Source organism: Neoarius graeffei, chromosome 19 (assembly GCF_027579695.1).
Source record: "Neoarius graeffei isolate fNeoGra1 chromosome 19, fNeoGra1.pri, whole genome shotgun sequence".
Classification (NCBI taxonomy): domain Eukaryota; kingdom Metazoa; phylum Chordata; class Actinopteri; order Siluriformes; family Ariidae; genus Neoarius; species Neoarius graeffei.
In genome coordinates, this window is record NC_083587.1 from 39,408,853 (window position 1) to 39,427,887 (window position 19,035).

The 19,035-nt window shown below is 41.5% G+C and overlaps 1 protein-coding gene across 1 annotated transcript in view; it reads right to left on the reverse strand.

Moving 5' to 3' along the window:
- myripb (myosin VIIA and Rab interacting protein b) overlaps nucleotides 1-19,035 on the reverse strand; it is a 97,548-nt gene that overhangs the window by 22,053 nt on the left and 56,460 nt on the right. The window contains exons 9-13 of the mRNA XM_060900059.1: nucleotides 17,781-17,827; nucleotides 13,425-13,446; nucleotides 12,031-12,208; nucleotides 8,316-8,950; nucleotides 2,684-3,682 (exon numbers count right to left, since the gene is read on the reverse strand). Of these exons, the coding sequence (XP_060756042.1) occupies nucleotides 2,684-3,682; nucleotides 8,316-8,950; nucleotides 12,031-12,208; nucleotides 13,425-13,446; nucleotides 17,781-17,827 (1,881 nt within the window). The remainder of the gene's footprint in view (nucleotides 1-2,683; nucleotides 3,683-8,315; nucleotides 8,951-12,030; nucleotides 12,209-13,424; nucleotides 13,447-17,780; nucleotides 17,828-19,035) is intronic.

A 19,035-nucleotide genomic window follows, 5' to 3' on the forward strand; every position in this document is an offset into this window, starting at 1 on the left:
TCAACCCAAGCCTGCCTCATGTTAACCTAACCGCATGTCTTTGGACTGGGCCTTCTCTGAAGGCCTAGAAGGCCTTGACGGTTCCCCTCTTCTCAAAATTCCATGGCACACCTCACTTTGCCTCACGGCACATCAGTGTGCCACAGCATATTGGTTGAAAATCACTGATGTACACTATACATGGTACAATAAAGGCCTCACAAATTTCAAAGGAAATGTCCTGTGGCAAAAACAAGTAAAAAAAAAAAAATGCACCCCAAAATATACTCTTCTCCCTTGTACTGCAGGTGGATATATGTATGTGTGTGTGTGTGTGTATATATATATATATATATGTATGTATATATGAGTGTTTAGTCTACGTCTAGTTCATATCTAGAGTGTTTATACTGTTTATATTGTCTGTTTGAGTGTTTAGTCTTTGTGTAGTTCTTGTCTAGTGTTTACACTGTTTATATTGTCTGAGTGTTTAGTCTGTCTTGTTCTTATCTAGTGTGTATACTGTTTATATTGTTTGTCTGAGTGTCTAGTTCCTATCTAGAGTGTTTATACTGTTTATATTGTTTGTTTGTTTGTTTGTTTGTTTCAATTATTCTACAACCCCGATTCCAAAAAAGTTGGGATAAAGTACAAATTGTAAATAGAAATGGAATGCAATAATTTACAAATCTTAAAAACTGATATTGTATTCACAATAGAACATAGACAGCATATCAAATGTCGAAAGTGAGACATTTTGAAATTTCATGCCAAATATTGTCTCGTCTCGTCTCGTCTTCTTCCGCTTATCCGGGGCCGGGTCCGCGACCCTGCCAAATATTGGCTCATTTGAAATTTCATGACAGCAACACATCTCAAAAAAGTTGGGACAGGGGCAATAAGAGGCTGGAAAAGTTAAAGGTACAAAAAAGGAACAGCTGGAGGACCAAATTGCAACTCATTAGGTCAATTGGCAATAGGTCTATTGAGCCTAGTGGTTGTAACATCATTAACATGACTGGGTATAAAAAAAGCATCTTGGAGTGGCAGCGGCTCTCAGAAGTAAAGATGGGAAGAGGATCACCAATCCCCCTAATTCTGCGCTGACAAATAGTGGAGCAATATCAGAAAGGAGTTCGACAGTGTACAATTGCAAAGAGTTTGAACATATCATCATCTACAGTGCATAATATCATCAAAAGATTCAGAGAATCTGGAAGAATCTCTGTGTGTAAGGGTCAGGGCCGGAAAACCATACTGGGTGCCCATGATCTTCGGGCCCTTAGATGGCACTGCATCACATACAGGGATGCTTCTGTATTGGAAATCACAAAATGGGCTCAGGAATATTTCCAGAGAACATTATCTGTGAACACAATTCACCGTGCCATCCGCTGTTGCCAGCTAAAACTCTGTAGTTCAAAGAAGAAGCCGTATCTAAACATGATCCAGAAGCGCAGACGTCTTCTCTGGGCCAAGGCTCATTTAAAATGGACTGTGGCAAAGTGAAAAACTGTTCTGTGGTCAGGCGAATCAAAATTTGAAGTTCTTTATGGAAATCGGGGACGCCGTGTCATTCGGACTAAAGAGGAGAAGGACGACCCAAGTTGTTATCAGCGCTCAGTTCAGAAGCCTGCATCTCTGATGGTATGGGGTTGCATTAGTGTGTGTGGCATGGGCAGCTTACACATCTGGAAAGACACCATCAATGCTGAAAGGTATATCCAGGTTCTAGAGCAACATATGCTCCCATCCAGACGGCGTCTCTTTCAGGGAAGACCTTGCATTTTCCAACATGACAATGCCAAACCACATACTGCATCAATTACAGCATCATGGCTGCGTAGAAGAAGGGTCTGGGTACTGAACTGGCCAGCCTGCAGTCCAGATCTTTCACCCATAGAAAACATTTGGCGCATCATAAAATGGAAGATACGACAAAAAAGACCTAAGACAGTTGAGCAACTAGAATCCTACATTAGACAAGAATGGGTTAACATTCCTATCCCTAAACTTGAGCAACTTGTCTCCTCAGTCCCCAGACGTTTACAGACTGTTGTAAAGAGAAAAGGGGATGTCTCACAGTGGTAAACATGGCCTTGTCCCAACTTTTTTGAGATGTGTTGTTGTCATGAAATTTAAAATCACCTAATTTTTCTCTTTAAATGATACATTTTCTCAGTTTAACCATTTGATATGTCATCTATGTTCTATTCTGAATAAAATATGAAATTTTGAAACTTCCACATCATTGCATTCCGTTTTTATTTACAATTTGTACTTTGTCCCAACTTTTTTGGAATCGGGGTTTTATTTTTATTTATTGCATTGCCTGTTTGCACCGTGGGTCAGAGAGGACTGAAATTTCATCTGTGCTGTATGTCGAGCATGTATAGCATATTTGACAATAAAGTTGACTTGACTTGACTTGATTTGACTTGACAAGCACTTCCTATGGATATGCACTTCCAAGTCAGGAGGGGAAGTTGACGAGTGAATGTTATTGGAACACAGCTATGCGGGTTTGGTTTTTTGTTTTTTAACCCTTGGGGCAAAGTGGCCTAAAATGGAATATACACTATTTTGCTTTCACCAACTGAAGTAATACTGTAAAGAGTGGATGTGACAGAGATGGGAGAGTGCAACAGACTTAAGTGCATTCGAACTGATCAACAGATTCAGGTTCAGTGCTTTTCCTTCTTACCTCTGTTTGAGACATTTGCTCCTCCGGGTCAATCGGGGCACTGTGGTTGTGCGGTTCTGCTCTTTTTTCAGATTCTCTCTCTGAGTTGCTTCTCTGTCGCAACCCTTGATTTACCTTCTCCTCGGTCAAATAAAGTCCTTTCTCACTGTGTTCTTCTTCCACACTCTTCTTTATATCAACCCAGCCATCTTTGGCTTTCTCAGTATTTATCGTCACTTGCTGTGTTTCATTCTCTTGTAGATCTCTTCTCATGCTAAGCCCATTGACTCGAGCTAGCATATGTGGCTCTGTTTCTACCGGCTTCATTTTTTCTGCTTCTCTTTCATTCTCACTTTCTGTCTCCACTTGTCTGACTTGCCAATTCCTTTCGACTTGTCTTTGACTCTCTGTTTTTTGTTGTCTGTCCAAATTTTGGTGTTTTTCCATTCGTCTCACTAGTTCATCATTTCCTTCTCTTTTCTGATCCCTCTCTTTATGTCGCTGCCTCACCACATCAATTTCCTCACACTCTCTTCTAACCTGTCTTTCTATCCATCTTTCACTCAGTCTCTCCATTTTCCTTTTATTCCTCTCCATCTCTGTTTTGCCATTACTCTCTTTCTGTGCCTCATTATTTCTCTTTCTGTGTCTTACTCTATCATTTTCTTTCTCCCTCGCTCCATCATAGCGCCGATCAATGACTTTTTGGATTGGCTCATCATCTGATGAGGTCAGGTCCTCCTTACTGATTTGATGAACCAGTTCATAGAGTTTTGATCTCAGTTCATGGTCCAGGGTGGCATTTTCAGATTGGTTATGCATCGGTGGACTGGGGAGCACAGGGTTATAGGCTACTGTGTTCTGGTACACAGATTCAGGGGTCATGGCAGTGGAGGTCACACGGTTGGGTGGTGTCACAGTATCTGGAGATTCATAGGTGGGAGGTGGAAGAGATGACAGAGTCTCTTGGCTATCTTGTCGTTTCATCATCATGGTGCTGAGCAGGAGAGTGCTGTTCTCCTAGATACACATAGGGAGCAAAGTTAGTTATAGCCTGAGCGTCAAAGAATAACCAAAATTCTAAATTAAACACCCCAAGGAGCATCTGTGGTTGTTGTAGATAATGTATTCTATTCTTTTATCCTAGTTTGAAGTAAAACAGTTATCTCAAGAAAAAGGAATGGAAGCTAGGGAGAAAGAGACCAATAAAAATTCAGTCATAGGACACCTTTCATTTGGCCAAAATACTGTAGTAGTAGCAAATGCAATACGTTCTCAAAAATACTGGGAAGTGAGGCTCATGGGGAAAAGGTTTTAATAAGTCTAAATTAAGGCAGAGTATTTTAAGCATCATTCTTCGCTGCAGTTTGTTTCTTATAAAGTATAAAACCCATGACCCACACAGTAGCCACAGTGTCAAGTCTTGAGCCTGGACTTCCACCTAGTGGTGTGAAAAAGTCAATAACAATAACAACCTCAATCTGCAGCCATGGTTTGTGTCCCAAGTCTTCGAGCTCTTCTCATGCAAGATTTTCTCATGCTGTTATTCATGATTCAGTTCACAACTAAACATTTATCAGTGGCAGAAAAAGACAAGGCGTTATAAGGTAATAATCAAGCCTAATATGAATCCAGTGTGTTAGAGAAAGGACACAAAAATTGAATTTATATATATATATATATATATATATATATATATATATATATATATGAATTCAATTACACTACCGTTCAAAAGTTTGGGGTCACCCAGACAATTTTGTGTTTTCCATGAAAAGTCACACCTTTATTTACCAGCATAAGTTGTAAAATGAATAGAAAATATAGTCAAGACATTTTTCTGGCCATTTTGAGCATTTAATCGACCCCATAAATGTGATGCTCCAGAAACTCAATCTGCTCAAAGGAAGGTCAGTTTTATAGCTTCTCTAAAGAGCTCAACTGTTTTCAGCTGTGCTAACATGATTGTACAAGGGTTTTCTAATCATCCATTAGCCTTCTGAGGCAATGAGCAAACACATTGTACCATTAGAACACTGGAGTGAGAGTTGCTGGAAATGGGCCTCTATACACCTATGGAGATATTGCACCAAAAACCACACATTTGCAGCTAGAATAGTCATTTAGCACATTAGCAATGTATAGAGTGTACTTCTGATTAGTTTAAAGTGATCTTCATTGAAAAGAACAGTGCTTTTCTTTCAAAAATAAGGGCATTTCAAAGTTACCCCAAACTTTTGAACCGTAGTGTATATATATAGTAAAGCAGGAAATGTAGGGCAGTGGTGGCTCAGCAGTTTTGAGTTTGAATCCTGGTACCACCAAGCTGTCACTGTTGAGTTCTTGCACTGTTGAACAAGGGCCTTAACCCTAAATCTGTAAGGCACAGTGAATAAAAGGGCCTGTAAAATGTAAATGTAGGACTGTCACAGAGAAGCACTAAAAGAATGACAAATTGAAAGTTTACATATTTTAAGTAATGTGTGGCATCCAATGCAAGATTGAAGAGTGGTCACAAATAAGTATTAGTTTTCTTACTGTTAGATACCTCAAGTCATGTGGAACAATGTGGTGCACAATTCTGTAAGGTGAGGTTCAGGTTCACATTCCAAACTTGGTGCTGAGTGTTGGGTCAGGCTTAGACAGAACATTCTGAGCCGGTGGATGGATTACATTCAAAATCCCAGGCCCAATTAAAGGCTCCAGGATTTTTTTAACCTCATTTCTGTACACTGCATTTTTAAAACCTTTATTTAACCAGGTTAGTCTCTTGAGATTTAAAATTACTTTTGCAAGAGGGACCTGGCCAAGAAAGCAGCTGAAATGCCTGTTACAATTTCTATTTATAATCTACTAGTGCATCTCAAACAATTAGAATATCATGAAAAAGTTCTTTTTTTATTTAATTCAAAAAGATAAACTTTCATACATTCTATATTCATTACATGTAAAAAGTGAAATATTTCAGGCCTTTTTTGTTTTAATTTTGATGACGATGGCTTACAGCTCATGAAAATCAGAAATCCAGTATCTCACAATATTAGAATATTTCCTAAGATCAACCAAAAAAAGATTTACAATACAGAAATGTTCAGCTTCTGAAAAGTATGTTCATTTATACACTCAATACTTGGTTGGGGCCCCTTTACCATGAATTACTGCATCGCTGAGGCGTGGCATGGAAGTGATCAGCCTGTGACACTGCTCAGGTGTTATTGAAGCCCAGGTTGCTTTGATAGCGGCCTTCAACTTGTCCAGTGGCGTGCACAGACTTTTTGAAGGGCAGGGGTGGAAAGAAAAAAAGGGCACATATAGCGCCCTTTTTATTGCAAAGTGTATCATAATATACACTAAAGCTACATTCACAGTTTATAATGCTCACCCAGCTGTGTTCTACTTAGCTGATCATCTCACTGGTCTCTCTGTCCCTCTCAAGGCTCCCAAAGGGGCACTTTAGCACGTATTTTGGCTCCTGAGAGGGCACTTGAGGGCAGTTTAGTACGCGTTTTGGCTCCCAAGGGGGCACTTGAGGGCACTCTAGCACATGTTTTGGCTCCCAAGGGGGCACTTTAGCACGTGTTTTGGCTCCCGAGAGGGCACTTGAGGGCAGTTTAGTACACGTTTTGGCTCCCAAGGGAGCACTTGAGGGCACTCTAGCACGTGTTTTGGCTCCCAAGGGGGTACTTTAGCACGTGTTTTGGCTCCCGAGAGGACACTTGAGGGCAGTTTAGCACACGTTTTGGCTCCCATGAGGGCACTTTAGCTCCTGAGAGGGCACTTTAGCATGTGTTTTTCAACAATTGGGCCACAAGGGGGGGGGGGGGGGGGGGGGGACCGCCCCCCCGGTGCACGCCACTGAACTTGTCTGTATTTTTGGGTCGGGTATTACTCTTTACAATAATCCATAGATTCTCTCTGGGGGTCAGGTCAAGCAAGTTGGCTAGCCAATCAAGTACAGTAATATCATGGTCAGCAAACCATTTGGTGGTAGGTTTGGCACTGTGGGCAGGTGCTAAGTCCTATTGCAAAAGGAAATCAGCATCTCCATAAAGCTTGACAGCAGATGGAAGCATGAACTGCTTTAAAATCTCCTGGAAGATGGCTGCATTGACTTTGGACTTAATAAAACACAGTGGACCAACGCCAGCAGATGACATGGCACCCCAAATCATCACAGACTGCGGAAACTTCATCCTGGACTTCAAACACCTTGGATTCTGTACCTCCTCACTCTTCCTCCAGACTCTAGGACCTTGATTTACAAATAAAATGCAAAATTTACTTTCATCTGAAAAGAGGACTTTGGACCACTGAGCAACAGTCCAGTTCTTTCTCTCCTTAGCCCAGGTAAGATGCTTCTGATGTTGTCTCTCATTCAGGAGTGGCTTGATATTAGGAATGTGACAGTTGTAGCCCCTTTCCTGAAGATATCTGTGCATGGTGGCTCTTGATGCTCTGACACCTGCCTCAGTCCACTCCTTGTGAAGCTCTCCCAAGTTCTTGAATTGACTTTTCTTGACAATCCTCTCAAGGCTGTGGTCATCCCTGTTGCTTGTGCACCTTTTCCAGCCAGCATTTTCAGCAATGACCTTCTGTGCCTTACCCTCCTTGTGGAGGGTGTTGAGGATCCTCTTCTGGACAACTGTCAAGTGAGCAGTCTTCCCCATGATTGTGGTTGCATGTACTGAACTAGACCAAGAGATATATTTATACTGTTTTACTCAAACTCAAAATGAAATACTCAAATATTTTGTGGTCGGCACAGTGGTTATTACTGTCACCTCACAGCAAGAAGGTTCTGGGTTTGAGTTGGGCTTCTCCGGTCAGGAGCAGCAGGAGGCAAACCACTCGCTGCTCGATTGGCTACTCCCACGCCTATGAGGCTTGGTCAAACATGGTGAAGAAGGTCTCTGGGTTATCATGAGGCCCCATGTTTACTAGGATGAAGTGGGGGAAGTCCGCAGTTACAGGGGTGGCACAGTGGTGTTGTGGTTAACACTGTTGTTTCACAGCAAGAAGGTTCTGGGTTCGAACCTCACAGCCTTTCTGTGTGGAGTTTGCATGTTCTCCCCATGTCTGTGTGGGTTTCCTCTGGGTGCTCCAGTTTCCACCACAGTCCAAAGACATGCAGGTTAGGTTAACTGGTGACTCTAAATTGACCGTAGGTGTGAATGTGAGTGTGAATGGTTGTTTGTCTCTATGTGTCAGCCCTGTGATGACCTGGCGACTTGTCCAGGGTGTACCCTGCCTCTTGCCCATAGTCAGCTGGGATAGGCTCCAGCTTGCTCGTGACCTTACACAGGATAAGCGGTTATGGATGGATGGATGGAATATTTTGAGGGTTTTTTTTTGTGCTGTAGGCAAAAATGATCAAATCTTAAAATAGAAAAATGCTTGAAACATTTTAGTTTCTGTGTAAGTCTAGAATATATAAAATTTTCACTTTCTTAAATAACTGATGGAAAATATTTAATTTTTTTTTACTATATTCTAAATGTTTGAGATGCACTAGTATGTGTGATTACCATACTGTAGATCTTAATACCAGCACATTTCCCTGTGCTAGGAAAAGAACAGATTCTCCCCCCCCCCCCCAAATCTCACTTACAGTGGATGGCTAGATGATTATGTGAAATAATGCCAATTCTCTCACCCCTGTGTACAGTCCACTATGGACACAGCTCTGCTCAGCTGACTCGTGTTTGTTCCGCTTCTTACGCCGGAACCTTCGGATCTGCTCGGCTTTCTCCTCCCCATCACTGCTGTCCCCAACCACCTGAGGATTAAAGTTCACATCCATTGCACCAAGCCTTGGTGAATGTGACAGACTATCAGCAGGTCTGTCGTGCTCATAGAGCTTGTAGGGAAGGTAGGGTTCAGGTGAAACTTTGTTTCTCTGGGTGACATTAAGAACAGGGATGTGTGTTCGAGTAGGGGGAGCTGTAGAGTTCTCAGAATCTGAGTTTAAGGTCTCTGTGTTGGTGAAATGGCCCGAGGAGGGTGAGGTTATTGGTGGATAGTGCTCTGTGTTGCGTTGAGCATCCAAAGAACGTGTTTCTTCTGAGAGACGCTGGCGGAATTGTAGTAGTGCAAGTCCCCAGCTATCAAGTTCTGCTCCATCCTCTGAATCTGACCCCATCTCGTCGTATGCTGAAACCACGCCAGACTCCTTTTCTAGCACACTGAACACCAAGCTCTTACGTTTGGTTAGCAGGCTTGGCCGGGAATGCTGGGAAGCCTGCAAGGCAATCCAGTTCCCATCCGGAGACTGTAGCACAGAGGAAGCACCTACACAAGCAGAAATATACTGTAGGGTCCAAATGTCTCAGTCCCTTGTTTACTTTCCAAAAGGACTACTTTGTTCTTCACTTAACTAAAAAAAAAAAAAGTTACTTTCATGTACTTAATGCGAATGCATCAAGGAATGTAATAATATCAATATCAGGCACTACTTGTTAAGTCATGACAAGATCTAACACTGTGGTTAATAACACATGCATATGCTACTATATGAATGAAATTTATGATGATTAAAAAATACCAACTGAACATTCAGATCTTTTAAAAGATTTAGATATTTTAAATTGCTATTGTTGTGCTATCCATTAGCCTCACCGTTAACGTTTGCTAAGGAAATACACGTGAACTTTGAAACCTGCACTGAGAATCAAAATCATGCACCGTGTGACCGGGAAAGCATGGTTTCCCCTCTGACTCTGAGGGAGACAAACAGTTTCCTTTTTCATTCGCCACTGGGACCAAGTGTGGACCATCGTCGGACATTACAATAAGGAGACTGTTGAACTCTTCACTTTGCGTGAGCCACCGCCCACTGAGCTCTACATAAAAATCTGGAGCGCTCATAGCCCAGTCCTCGCTGTAGAGACGAGTGAAGCCATCTGGCCGCCATCTTACCACTCACAATGCATGTATTTGGCTTGTGTTAAACCGTCGCATCTGATCAAATTTGCCCCAATAAAAGTATCTCCTGACTTTTTTTCCCCTTTCATTACCTCCTCTTATTTTCTCAACTTTACCCACATTCGGCGTCTTTATAGTGCTCCCCTTCGTTGTTATTGTTTTTTTTTCTTTTTCCAGTTCAGTCTCTGATCTTTTTTTTTTGAACGGCTCTTTTACTACTATAATTATTTTAGGAGATTATTTCAGTTTTTCTTTGTACAGGAAATCATATATTGGACGCTGTCTGGGAAGTAAGCCGTTGACCAGGAAATATAACCAACCCTGATTGAAGAGTACTTATCAATATACTTGCATTCAATTTAAACTAAAATCATGTAGATAAAACAGACAATCATGTCCATTTTATTAATTTGTGCAAGTAGGTGTGACATGTGTAGATGATCTACATTGTCAGTTGTGCTTAGTCTTAGGTAACTCCTGACCAAACTAGAACAACAACATCTCTTTTTATTTGCATCCCTCATTCCCATTTCTGCCTAAGGCTGTGGTCTTTCTTTCATTTAGGCTCCTGAAGCTAATTTACTCCGTTCATTTTTCTTTTTGAATTTGAGCCGTTGAGCTTGAGCTCTCATATTCAATATCAAACATGTCTCGACTTTGGCTTTGATCTAGTCCGGGACATCTCATCTCATTATCTCTAGCCGCTTTATCCTTCTACAGGGTCGCAGGCAAGCTGGAGCCTATCCCAGCTGACTACGGGCGAAAGGCGGGGTACACCCTGGACAAGTCGCCAGGTCATCACAGGGCTGACACATAGACACAGACAACCATTCACACTCACATTCACACCTACGGTCAATTTAGAGTCACCAGTTAACCTAACCTGCATGTCTTTGGACTGTGGAGGAAACCGGAGCACCCGGAGGAAACCCACGCGGACACGGGGAGAACATGCAAACTTAGTCCGGGACATTTCCATCGAAAATCTGACACGGTCACAGTGTTCATCCCAGATATCGATGTCAGATTTTCAACAGAAACAGACAAGACGATGAGCGAGATTTTCGGTTATTTTTTTTCTTTCGCTTTTGCGAGCCATCATAAAATGATATGGGGGTCCACGCAAATGGCACTGTGCACACACGTGTAAAAATGATCACACACTATCAATTCTCACAGGTGAACTGTCCGTCCACAACCTTTGACTTGACGGTTTGTACAGTTCACTGCTGCATGTGCAGGAATTTTTCTTGTAATTTATCTCACCAACTACATAAATAACTTGTCCAGTTTTGTGTAGCTTCCAGTAGCCTAAATGACCGTTCTGCTCCGTGATGTGAGTGGTAAGATGGCAGCCAGATGGCTTCACTCTGACGAGCCTATGAGCTCTCCAGATTTTTACATAGAGCTCAGTGGCCACCGCCGCATCGCCCCTGGGAGTGAAGACACTATTGGCTGCAAACCCAAGCTGCAATCAGGCCTGCAACGGGGGTTGTTTATACAGTATGTGTTTATTGCCAGCTTTTGGTTTTATTTTTGTTGTAGACCCACGAGAGTAAAAACTGTAAATTTTTGTTGTTGATTCATGCAAGTGGGTTTATTAAGAGTCAATCCAGATAACTGCTGTAAGCTCAATTGCATCAGGGGAAGTTAAAGGATATTTTCTGTCCATTTAAAGACTAGCATTTACCGTTGTTTATGTGATTTAAAGGTGTCATATGCAACAATCAGTCAGGGTTATCAGGTAATTATGTCATTTAATTTTACATTGCCTTAGTAGCTAAAAGGCTATGGCATGGGTTTTATGGACCAAAACAAAGAAATTCCTTAAAAAGAACATTGGGAATAATTTAATTATTTTTAAGTATTTGTGTCAATAAATAATATCATTGCGTATAAATTCATTCAATTTTTCCTCTTTGTCAGTTAATAAATAGGAACTAATTAAAGTAGAGGGGTCTAGATTGACAGAATACAGCTTAAAAGGGACCCCGTTACACTATTGTACTTTTTTTAATATAAAAATTTTTATTATATTACACTTAGCAGGAGACGAATGTGAAATGTAATGTGAGTCTAAGTGAAAGAACCCAGGGCGATGTATCTCATGGTAACGGATACTGAGAAAGCGCTACACACACACACACACATATATATATATATATATATATATATATATATATATATATATATATATGTGTGTGTGTGTGTGTGTGTGTGTATTTCCTTACTGTATATACACATCGTCATAACATTGTACATAAATCTGAGTAGACAATTTAATTGAAATGACTTATAGCACTGTATATTAACTTAGAGAACCCAATAAGGTGTTTTTCTCTTTTTCCTGTCAGAATGCTGTCACAAGTAGATGTGGACTGTGTGCAGCGGCATATTGGACTGTTTCTCAATTGCGTGTGTGTGTGAGTGAGACAGAGCAAGCTCACTGGTGTTGTCCAGACGGTCCACATTTTTCCACCCCAGTATGGATGCTCGTGACTCTCTCTGCAATGATGAGTAAATCTCAAGATTTCGCTCTGGTTCTGCAGCTTCAGACACCTTGTCTGCTTCAGGCATTTTGCCTGTGGACTCATCACTAGTCAGGGATAATGCTGATAGGGACCTCTAAAATAGAGAAACATACAAAGGAATACGATTAACCAGTGTTACACAATGACGTTTGGGCACCTCACTGCAATCAGCAGGTGGAAGCAATAAAATGACATGGCATCCATCCATTATCCGTAACCGCTTATCCTGTGCAGGGTCACGGGCAAGCTGGAGCCTATCCCAACTGACTATGGGCAAGAGGCCAGGTACACCCTGGACAAATTGCCAGATCATCGCAGGGCTGACACATACCATAGAGACAAGCAACCATTCACACTCACGGTCAATTTAGAGCCAATAATTAACCTAACCTGCATGTCTTTGGACTGTGGGAGAAACAAGAGCACCCGGACCCAGAGGAAACCCACGCAAACACGGGCAGAACATGCAAACTCCACACAGAAAGGCCCCCGTTGGCTGCTGGGCTCTAACCCAGAACCTTCTTGCTGCGAGGCAACAGTGCTAACCACTGCACCACCATGCCACCCCAAAATGATACAGCAGGACACTGATATTTTAAATTCTTACTATTAATTTTAGCATTGGGTTATTTTTCTTAAAAGATAATTTGATTAAACAGGGCATCAGTTACAAGATAAGATAATTTCAAGATTATTGATGATTGTTGCATCAATGATATAAGAAATAGTTGCCTACTATCTGAAGGGAATCTGATGAGAATTTAAGTGATTTCTTTCATCGTTTGGAGGACTCATTTATTAAGTGTCAGACAAGTTTATTAACATGTAACCAGTGACATACAACATAATGACAACATACACTCAATACATACTTTATAAGGACCACCATACTAATATTGGGTAGGGCCTCAACTCGTGGTATGAACCCCCAAGATGTTGGAAACGTTCTTCTGAGATTCTGGTCAATGTTAACATGACTGCATTCTGCAATTTCTGTACATTTTTCATCTTTCATTCTGCTAATCACCCATTCTACCACATCCCAAATGTGTTCTATTGGATTCATTTCCAATGACTGGGCAGGCTGAACATTGAACTTGTCATGTTCATGAAACCACTTTGTAGAAATAGTCATTCGAAGATCAAGCTACATCATGCTGGAAGTAGCCATTAGAAGATGGAGAGATTGTAGCCATGATGGGATGCAGATGGTCAGCAACAATACTCAAATAGACTGTAGCATTCAAGCAGCAATTGTTTGGTATTAATGAGCCCAAAATGTGCCAAGAAAACATTCCCCACACAAATACACCACTTCCATCAGCCTGGACTGTTGACATAAGGCAGATTGGGTCCATGGATTCATGCTGTTGGTGCCAAATACTGACCTTACCATTTATGTGCCTCAGCAGATATTGAGATTAATCAGACTAAGTCTTTAAAATGTCCAGTTTTGGTGATCCTGTGCCCACTGAAGCCTTGGTTTTCTGTTCTTGGCAGATGTTAGTGGAACCCAATGTGGCCTTCTGCTCTTGTATCCCATCTGCCTCAAGGTTTGACATGTTGTGTATTCTGAGATGCTTTTCTGCTCACCACAATTGTGCAGAGTTACTGTAGCCTTCCTCTCAGTTCAGGAGCTCTGCTCTTCTGCCATGATCGGAGATCTCAAACACGGAAGAGTAGAAAGGAATCGGAAACGTACGCGAGATTAGACCACATCCGCAAATTTAGGCATCTTAAAATGTTTTTATTAATGCCAAATAAAATATCCAGCACAAATTATATACGATAGACATAAATTAATAATTTATAAATTTTATTTTAAACATGTTTTTAGTTAGCGGGACTGCAGCTTATCACCTCTCCCGCCCGCTCCCGCATTGTGCACTCCCCCTCCCGCCCGCGCCCCCAATGAGCTTTCAAAAAATTTGTCCCGCGCCGCACTGCTTTGCGTCGGGTCCCGCGGGACTCCCGCGGGAGTGCAGGGCTCTAGCTCACAGTGCTTCAGAAGTAAGTGCTGCTTTAAAAAGAGGTACATTTACCGTTAAAAAGTCGAGTATTAGTCCTAAGTATTAAAAAGTATTAAAAAGTATTAACTAGTATTAAAAAGGACTGTGTATCGCACAGATTGTTCAATTTAAAGCTAGAAATAGACAGTGTATAATCTGAGGAGCTGGTTGTGGTTGCGCAGCACTTCATATGAGAGGAGAATGAAATCGCGGTTGGAATCATAACGCCACAGACTTGGAAGTGGGAGTGCGCAAAGCGAGAGCTGTCAATCAAAGCGAGAGCTGTCAATCATGAGCGCATGCAGCGCTCAACTTGGAATGTGTCAGCAGAATGTCAGAGTTTAAACAATAAACTTACAATAAATGAAGGATCGGTCAGTGGAGAGCTCAGCTAAGCTCAGCATGTTTAATTCCCCAAGCCAATGACAAGAACTTTCGTGAGAAATAACGCGAACGTCTGCATCATGCGGGATTTGCGGGTGGGAGCGGGACAAAATATGGCAAGCGCGGGCGGGAGCGGGACTGAAAATCATAATTCTTTGCGGGAGCGGGACTGAAAATTCTGTCCCGCGCAGTCCTCTAGTAGGTAACCGCGTTATTCAGAGATTGAAGGTTGAATATAACCCCGAACGTTCCTGGTTCTTTTTTGGGGGTAACAAAAATGGGTGAAATAACTTCTTCCGGTTCTGGGACTGCAGGCTCAATAATATGCTTGTTCAAAAATGTCTCCATTTCATTGTCAATGGCCTCTTGTTGAGCTGGGGAGAATTTATGCTCATAGTTAGTGACATTTTGGATACAGGAGGGATCATAGTCAAATTCAATGGGACAGTTGCTTACACATTGCAAAATGTAAGGATCAGTAGTGATCTTTCTCCATTCATTTAAATAATGGCTTATTTGCCCAGCTATAAAAGGCTGTTGTGACCCGAGTAGTATATTTATCGAGTTATCATAGCTGACCTGTTGTGGAGAAGGTAATTCTGAGTGCTCTTGTTGTAGGATGCGGACTTCGCCGAAGTCCTCCTGCGGTTGGCGTATCTTTCCCCTAAAAAAGGCCTGTTGAATCCTCGGCCGCCATAATGACCCCTCGCTGAGCCAAAGCGATCTGAAGACCTTCCTTGGCCATAGGGCTGAAAGCGTGAACCACGACTCTTCCTAGGGGGTACAAGCTTTTTTCCTAACTTATTTGCTTTGGTCACTGCATCAATTTCTTTCCCCACGTCATCACCAAACAACTCTGTTGTAATAGGAGTTGAGGCATTGCATAAAGCATTGTATTGGGTATTGAGATCTGGCTTTAGCAGCTCTCTTCTCTTCAGATTGATTTCTCTATTGCCAGACAGGATAAGCACCAAGGCATGGACTAGTTTGGTTTTCATTTCTCCGGATGCTGTTTTCGAAGCATCAAGGATAGCATAAGCTGCAGTCAAAAACATCCGTTGACATCTCTGCATTCCAGTATCTGCTTTCTTGGTGTTGTCTTTAAGCTGAGTCCACACAGTCCTGTTCGTCTTAGGAGCCAGTAAGAGCTTACAATTTTCCGGTCTGGCATATTTGTCAGTAAGCTCGTCGAGTTTTGCTTTGGGTAGTTTGTCATTGATGAGACCATCTATGATCTTCACCAGATCGTCATCGATTGGTGGGCTTGTTTTCTCACTTGTGGCAAACTCCTGGGCGAGGTCCTGGAACTCACTTGAGGCAGCATTTTTCTCTTTCTGTTGATCTTTATCTTGAGAAAGAAGTTTTTCTAAGTCACCAGCAAGATCTGCGTTAGAGATATTCTCGCCAGATTCCTCCTCTTCATCACTCCAGAAATCTTCATTATAAGCGTAGTTTTCGATGGCAGTCACAACAAACTGTTCATGTTGTTTCAGATCAGTTTTCATCTCTGAAAACATGGTAGATATAGAAGTTTTCAAATCTTCTGAGGATGTGGTTTCAGTTGAGGTTCCTGGGTCATACATATTAATTTCACGGTATGTGGTTGCTGCGAACAAGTAATAAATATATGCAGTGTGAATGGGAATTCACAAGTCTTATACGCCACTCATTGAATATTCTTCGAAGCAAAGCTAGATCGAAGATTATGAACGCGGTGTTTCCCAAAATTCATACAACTGCGGATCATTCGTAGGGAAACTATCACTTACTTTCCCTTTTTTTTTTTTGCTAGGGAACTAACACTTACTTCCCTTTTTTATTACCAATTTTAATGACATTGTCGACTTTTAAGTAGAATAACAGTATTACGAATTTAGACTGTAGGGAAACTATCACTTACTTTCCCTTCTTAGTGAATCTTTTAAGGGAACTATCACTTACTTCCCTAAATTTCCTTGTTAGGCTTTACACCAACTGAGGTATGAAAGCTCTCGTGAAGTTATATGAGTCCATGTGACTAACATTAATAAAACAACTCCCAAAACATAAAGAAGTCATAAAATTCTAAAAGAAAAAAATCATAGAAACTATAAGAAAATATAATATATCCATAAATATCAATTACCTGTATAAAACCGAATATTTAACCCAAAAAACACAGCTCTAGAAGGAAGACCATAAGAAAGCTCTGAACTCCACGGCGTCCAACGTTGTACTGACTCACAGTGGTGCATGAGCATCTCATGTTAACCAGAAGTACGTCACTGCGATTTGGTAGAATTACAAAAGCTGTGCTTGTTCATAACTTAAGAAAGGAAAAATAAAAATGATGATTTGTGCTAAACAAAAACAAGATATTTACTGCATATTTGGAAAAGTAAATGACACAATGAATTTATTTCAAAAGTATATCATAGAAACACTCAGCCATACATGAAATAACCTGGAAAATGAATGCAGGTCGTTTTTGACCCATGTTGTGCATTAGAAGGGTAGTGATACAAAAAGGGTTTTTATTCAAAAAGTAAGAAAGGAAAAAATAAAATAAGGATGTATGATTATCAAAAACAAGTTAATTGAGGAATACCTTGAATACTGAATGATGGAATTAATTTATTGCAAAGATATAGAAGATAAAAACTCAGCCGGGTCACTTTTGACCCATGTTTTGCATCAAAGGGTTAAGTATGAAAAAAGTTAGAGGGCAGAAATCCATACAATTTATTGACCCAAGAGTAAGCAATGACAGGCAAGGCAATTGAACTTTATATATGCAAAAATGTATTGCTACAGACTAAGCACAATCCAATGACTACCAAACTACAATACAAACTCAACTAAGACAACACAAAACAAATAACACACACAGCCCCCCCACACACACACAGACTGAGTAGAGAGGGATTGTACGAGGATGTGGTTAAGTGTGCCAAACACTGCTGAAAGGTCAAGGACGATGAGGAATGATGACAGTTTGGCTGATCTAGCAGCATCGATTTTCTCAGTGATGGCCACAAGAGCTGTTTCTGTGGAATGTGCCACTTTGAATCCAGACTTTTTAGGATCTTGGAGGTTGTTCTGTGAGAAACAGAGAGGCAGTAGATTGTAGACGGTGTGTTAAAGGATTTTAGAAAGAAAAGAAAGAAGTGACAGTGGTCAATTGTTGTTGATGTGTGAGGGATCTAGAGTGGGTTTCTTCAGGATGGGAATAACCCTTGCTCTCTTGAATGCAATTGGTATACAACCAGATGTTATGAGGCCATTAATGATAATAGTGAAGAAGGAGAGGAGGTCTTGTGAGATGGTCTGGAGCAGAGCGGCTCCAGTGGGCAGGTGGTAGGATTGAGGAGAAGATGGCTTGCAGTATCTATTTTGTTGTTAGATGAGAAAAATGTGCCAGTGAAAGAGAAGGTGAATCCTGAATGTGTAGTGTAGGAATTAGGGTACGAATGAAGGTTTGAGGGTGGCACGGTGGTGTAGTGGTTAGCACTGTTGCCTCACAGCAAGAAGGTTCTGGGTTCAAGCCCAGTGGCCGATGGGGGCCTTTTTGTGTGGAGTTTGCATGTTCTCCCCGTGTCTGCGTGGGTTTCCTCTGGGTGCTCCGGTTTCCCCCACAGTTCAAAGACATGCAGGTTAGGTTAATCGGTGTCTCTAAATTGACCATAGGTGTGAATTGTTGTTTGTCTCTATGCGTCAGTCCTGCGATTATTTGGTGGCTTGTCCAGGGTGTACCCTGCGTCTTGCCCATAGTCAGCTGGGATAGGCTCCATTTTGCCTGTGACCCTGCAAAAGGACAAGTGGCTATGGATGAACGTTTGGCAATTTTTTTTTTCAATCTTCCCATCATAAAAGGTGTCAAAGTCTTCAGAAGTCAAGGAGGTCAGAGCAGGAGCAGCTGGCAGGATAAGAAGTGAAGAAAAGAAGTTGTGGTGCTTGCGAGGATCTTGTGCAGAAGTTTCCTGCTTTTCCTTCCTGCTGATTACTTTCCAGTCATACTTGCACCCTACCTGAATGCCTCGCTCCACCACCTGTCATTACTCCCCACTGGCTTAGTGATGATGCCCATGCACTATCATTGCAGTGGCCTGGGTTCAAGCCCCAGTCAAGATTCATCATACACCTGTCCTCAACAGCCAAAATCCCCATACCTCCTGTCACACCGAACATCTGCAAAAAACATTCCTGTGTTCAATGTATTCCTGAGTCTGTGTCCTGCATTGGGTCCACCCATTCATAAGAAGTAAGTTCAAGGAAAACTGTTACTTATAAAAATGGAACCAGAAGGAGATGGGTTGTTAAGTTGATTTATAAAAGGGGAATAAAACATTATTAATAAGAGTTAATAAATTGCCGTCAGTTGAGCTTGAATTCCTTTTAGGGAGGCTGAGCCCCTGCTGGCCTCTCTGTATTTCAAACACTGCAACACAGGCTAAAATATTTTACTGGTGAACCCATACATGGACCTAAACTAGTCTGTGCATTTTAAAGTTTGGAACACAGAGCCATCACACCATGCAAGTGTCACGGT